This window comes from Spermophilus citellus (genome assembly GCF_964194105.1).
Source record: "Spermophilus citellus genome assembly, chromosome: 4".
Lineage (NCBI taxonomy): Eukaryota > Metazoa > Chordata > Mammalia > Rodentia > Sciuridae > Spermophilus > Spermophilus citellus.
The window spans coordinates 215,364,590-215,370,589 of record NC_138185.1 but is presented as its reverse complement, the minus strand read 5'-3'; the positions used below and the strand labels follow the sequence as shown (position 1 = coordinate 215,370,589).

Sequence of the window (6,000 nt, the reverse complement as noted above, 5' to 3'; positions counted from 1 at the left end):
TCCTAGCTACTCTGAAGGCTGAGGCAGGAGAATGGAATGATCAAGGCCACCCTAAGCAACATAGCAAAACCCTGTCTCATTTACCTAGCATGCGAGAGGCTCTGGGTTCAATCCCATATACCATCTCCCCTGCAAAAAAAAAAAAAAAAAAAAAAAAAAAGTATACCCTTAGAGGAAGGGTTTTCAATTTTTTTCCCCCATCATTTAGAATCAAGTAGTAATGCCCAATTGGGCCAAGTCCACAATGTATTTCTAAAACAATTTACAACATTTCTAATAAGCCTGGGAAATAAACTGGAAGTAAAGCAACAATTTCAAAAACATTAAAAACGAGGGTGGTGGCAGCACCCTTGGTACAGATTCCCATAATGATTTATCTGAAGGACTTCACTAGTTTTGAATGTCCACTTAGTAGTTCTTTTTTTAAAAAACACAATTGTCAAGAAAAAATACCTGACAAATTGGATATTAAACAGACACAAACAGCCTCAGAAAGTGATTAAGTCCCTAAAAATCCTCTGCATATTCTATACTTATGTAGTTATAAAATTCTGCTTAATAGTCAACAATGCAGTGTTCTAAATCTTCATTAAGCATTCATTCTCCAAGGGGGGGGGGCACAAACAAAAGATATTAAAAACCTTGAGAAGTTGAATTCTCCACAATTGAGAAGTTATTTCTCCTATACTGAAAGTATTTATACATTAAAAATTTGAGTAGGGGCTGAGCCTATGGCTAGCATGCATGAAGCCCTGGGTTCGATCCTCAGCACCACATAAAGTAAAATATTGTGTCCACCTACAATAAATATATTTTAAAAAGTTGAGTAAGGGGTCAGGATGTGACTCAGTGGTACAGCACTTGCCTAAGTATTCGTGTAGCCCTGGGTTAAACTCCTATTAGCTCCTTTAGAATCATATTTGGACTTCTAGAATAAAAATGAAAGGGACCAAGTAATGAATTTCGAAAAGTTTCACCAAAAGGCGAAGCCATGTGTGCACATGTGTGGGGAAGATCAGAAGCAAGAAAAATGAGATGCCCCTTGTTCCAGCAATCTTCTGGTTTTTAATTAATTTTGGTAGTTTTGGGCATCTTCCCACAAACACAACTGAAACGGTTAAAGTAAGAAAAAAAGTGACAAAGGAGGGCAAATCTTATCTTGGAACCTGCCCAAGTGGGCAGATCTGAATGTTCCTTCTCTAGATCCTGGTGCGTCTTCACGTGTTCATTTTATAGTTACCACTAAAACAATCTGTGACAATCACTGCCTATGAACTACTATTTACATCCTTTGACTTAAGTAATCATCAGTTCATTGATATTTTTGTAAAGGACAATAACTTGTGATAAAACTGTAGAAGCTTACAACCAAAGAGAAGTGCAGAATGTGACATTTACTCTTTCTGGCTGTTACTGGCCACGATACAGAATGGAAATCAATCTCCTCAGCATGCTAGTGTCCTAAATAACAGTTGTCATTCTTAGAGCACATGAACTGAACATGTCGCTCTTAAGAAAAGTGAATATACACTAGTGGACTGAACAAGCAACTCGGCAGCATAGAAGTGACTGAATTCTGTAAGGCTGGGTCCCGGTCCCAGCTCTCTTTAACTAGCTATGTGGATCTCAAATTCTTTTTGCTTCACAGGCTCATTCATTCAACACTAAAATAAGTGGGTTGAATTAGATGTGTTCTGTAGTCCCTTTTAGCCATTGTGTTCAAGGTTTTAAATTGTAAACTTCAACTGCTGTTTTTCCCTATTAAAAATGAGTGGGCTTTTTTGGCAGAAGTTGATTAAGCTAATACTCTCATGGAAATACAAGGAACCCAGCACAGACAAAACAATCTTGAAAAAGAACAAGGTGGAGAATTCACACTTCCCGAATTCAAAACAGTGTGGTGTTGGCATACAGGTAGATACATAGATTACTGACACAGAATTGGGAATCTATTAACATTTATGGGCAATTACTTTTCAAAAAGGATGGCAAAACACTTCAATGGGCAAAGTTTTTCAACAAAAGATGCCAGGCCAACTGGATCTCTACATGCAAAAAAATAAAATTAGGGCCCTGGCAGAAGGCGGTGACCTTCAGCTGTCTGCTGCTGGTCCTGCCCCTAGCCATGCATCTCTTCAGGGTACAGGTGTCCCCACAGGGTAGGTGGTTCCACACACTGCACAGCAGCTGGATAACAGGTGCACTGCTGGGGACTGCATGATGGGCTGCTGGGCTCCGGAAACAGGCAGCCAGAGAGCACCGCCAGGGCCAGAGTGGGGTGGAGGAAGGGCAGGGCAGTCCTCTCCCCGCACCCACTGCACTCTGCTCAGCTCTGGCCGCTCAGTCCTCCTGGAGACAGCCTTGCAGCCATCCAGGGCTCGCCTTCAAGTGCAGCCCACGGGGCAGCTCTCTACTGTCCACTGCTTCCCTTTGCGAGTCTGTAACCACCAGTTCTTTGGGTCAGATTTTTTAATGTAATATGAAATCATAAATTTTGATTTAAAAAGTATTAGATCCCCCACCTCACACATTAAACAAAAATCAATTCAAAAATGGGTGAAAGAACTAACTTCAAAAACCAAAACTCTTAGAAAAAATAGGTCTCTATCTTTGGATGAGGCAATGGTTTCTAAGAAATGACACGCAGAGCACAGGAACCAAATATCGTACAAGGAACCAAAGGGAAAAAATTGGACTGCACCCAAATTATAAACTGTGTGTGCTTCAAAGTATCTACCAAGTGAAGAAAAGCCAAAGAATGAAATAAAGTAATTACAAAACTTATCATAACTCAACAAAAAGATAAACCAATTTAAAAATGGACAAAGAATTTGAACAGTCATTATTGCAAAGATGACATACAAGTAGCCAATAAGCACAGAGATGCTCAACACCATTATTCCTTAGGGAAATGCAAATCAAAACCTCAAAAACTAGGCTGGCTAAAATAAAAAGATGGGGAATGATAAAGATTGGCAGGGATGCAGAGAAAACGCCATCCTCAAGCACATGTAGGTGGGACATGAAACAGTGTGGTCACTTTGGAGAGTACTCTGGCAGTTTCTCAAATGGTTAGAGTTGTCATATGATCCGGCCATTCTATTCTTAAGTACATAACTCAAAATTACTGAAAATCTATGCTCATACAAAAAAACATATATGGGTGTTCAAAAGAGCATTCCTCATAACAGCCCCAAACTGGGAACAACTCAAAATGTTCAGCAACTGGTAATAAACAATGTGTACAGTATACGATAGAATATAATTCAGCCCTAAAAAGGATACTGATACATGCTGCATTGATGAAACCTGAAAACATCATGCTAAGTGAAAGAAGTCAGACACAAAAGGCCACGTGTCACATGATTCCATTTTTATGAAATGTCCAGAAGAGGTAAATCCACAAAGATAGAATGGTTACTGATTAATAATGTGTTAGGGAGAAGGGAAAATGGGCATAACTGCTAATGGGTAAGGGGTTTCTTTTTGGAATGATGAAATATTCTGGAATTACATAGTAGTAGTGGTTGCACAACTCTAAATACACCAAAAACAAATGAAATATACACTTTAAAAGAATGAGTATTTTATAGTATGTAAATTGTACCTCAATTTTTTTAAAAAAGGTAATAAGCCCTCCTTACATAATTGATTCCCTCCACTTCTGTTTCAGGTCTCTTACTGGTTCATGAAAACAGAAATAATTGGAATGATACCTGACATGTATAATCCCACTGCAATACAAGAAAATTTCTTAACAAAAATATGTGTAGATATCTGATAGTCCACATGCTATTTTTTTATTCTAAACAATAAAAATCTGAGTTTCTCTGAGTTCATGATTTATATCATCATTGTTTCTAAAACTTCTATTTTTCCTAAGTAACTGAGACTAAAAGTCTTCATTTTAGTAATACTGTCATCCAGAAATGGGCAGAAGTATTACTCTTCCAATGACACTATTAGCACAGCCACCTTAAAGCACTACTGTAAAATTTAATTCCTGTTCATAAAACCATAGAAGAGCTGGGCAAGAAATAATCTTTTCAATATTAGTATTATGATGTAATATGCATAACCAGATGCTTTAAACCATGAAACAACTGCAAACTTTCTTTCCCATGGAATATAAATAGAATTATAGACTTTATATGGTAAGAGACAAAAAAAAAATGTTTAAAAGACTTTTTTTTTGAAGTGCTAAAAAGAAAATATACTCTATCACCATCTGAAACACTGGTTCTGATACTCTTCAGTATCAGAAGGCTCTAAACCTGTCTTTCCTTTTTTTTTTTTTTTTTTTTTTTTTTAGGTACTGGGGATTGAACTCAGGGTCTGAGTCATGCTAGGCAAGCATCTACCACTGAGCTACATCCTCATGTCTTTTTAAAAATTTTTATTTTGAGACAGGGTGCACTAAGTTGTCCAGGCTGGCCTCAAACTTGTGATCCTTCTGCCTCAGACTTCCAAACAGCTGGGATCACAGGTGAGTGCCATTAGCATGATAATCCACAGTAAAGTTTTGGAAGCATTTGAAACAAATATCAATTCTGATATCACTGGGTTGAATTATACATAGTTTCAGATAAGTTAAATGAAACTGATGCTCCTAAAAATGCTAAGTGTAAAGAAGAGGGTTTAGGTACTTAAGAAGAAATAAGTGTCAAGATCTGCCATGATTAAGCTACTTTCTAAAAAATCATCAACGGATTACAGGAGGGCAACATGGTTCTCACTGCTTAAGTTCAGTGAAAATTGCATATATTCGACTTTTACTCTCAAACACAAGTGGTTTATATTATATCGGGACAGCAAAGAATCTCTTATCCAATTTTAGTACTTTTGCAGTAATGTGTATAAAATCCAACCACAATTTAGGTAACCTTAGGAGAGAGCAATCCTAAGAGATTAAAACATTTACATCTTTTAATTAAATTGTACTATTATCTTATAAAAATGTGAGGTTTAACTTTGTTTTCTTAAAAATAGAGCACTAACCAGTTTCAAATACAGCAGTAACCTAGGTGATAGCTAAGATGTGTCTAACCTGTATGCAGAACTCTTGAGAGGATAACACATCCAGGAGTTCCTTTAAATGACATATATTTCAATGATGCTATCATAATTCAAACTGAACAACAGAATCTTGATAAAACAAGAAATGGGAGAAATGAAAAAATGATTTCTGAACAAAATGTGTACTACATCACACAAAAGTGAGTCACTGGGCAATATAGGCATGAAGCAGATATGCTCCATGCAAAAACAGATTGCATATTAGAATTCAAGAGTCATAGCACACATGCTGTTTTTGTTTTTTAAATCCCTAAGCTCAAAAAACTGTTTTATCAATTTTGGTTCTCTTTTGTAACACATCTTTTTTAAATAACTCTCACTTTTCATTACAGAAAATATAAGAAACAGTTTGCAAGACTGCCTGCAAACCATGTTTCTCTAAGGCCATGAACTGGTTTGCTAAGTTGTATTGTATTCAAGTAAAAAGTCCTTCTAAAATAAGGGGTCTGTAAAAGAAACCAATTACCTTCAATTCTCAGGCCTGTACACTTGTTAGGACCTCTAACACAGTGAAAGCCAAAGGTAGGGAGCTCATTTGAGCATTAGCAAAATGGTCTCTATCTCCTTTTTTTTTTTTTTTTTTTTTTTTAATAGCACTGGGGATTGAACCCAGAGTCTTAAGCATGCTAGGTAAACGCTCTACCATTGAGCTACACTCTTAGCCCACTATTTACACATTTTAAAAATGTAATACATGTTCAGTTTTTCTGGCAGATTTCTTTCATATGTTACAAAACAAAACAGCAAAAGCTTAAGATAAGATAAGAATCCTTTTTCTTAGAAAGGTCAAGCAGATACTTCTTGACATCCTGTCTTTTACACAATAGCATACTGTTCATATAAAAGGTCTCTTATCCTATAAAAATCTTGACAAAGGCAGCCTTCTAATCCGATGCGTCCAGTTTCCGTCTAGAAATCAAGTTT

The 6,000-nt window shown here is 36.8% G+C and overlaps 1 protein-coding gene across 1 annotated transcript in view; it reads right to left on the bottom strand.

Moving 5' to 3' along the window:
* Positions 1–5,090: 5,090 nt before the first annotated feature.
* Positions 5,091–6,000, bottom strand: part of CPSF2 (cleavage and polyadenylation specific factor 2) — a 30,427-nt gene continuing 29,517 nt past the window's right edge. Inside the window, exon 17 of the mRNA XM_081292664.1 lies at positions 5,091–5,985. Within this exon, the coding sequence (XP_081148790.1) occupies positions 5,893–5,985 (93 nt within the window). The 3' untranslated portion in view covers positions 5,091–5,892. The remainder of the gene's footprint in view (positions 5,986–6,000) is intronic.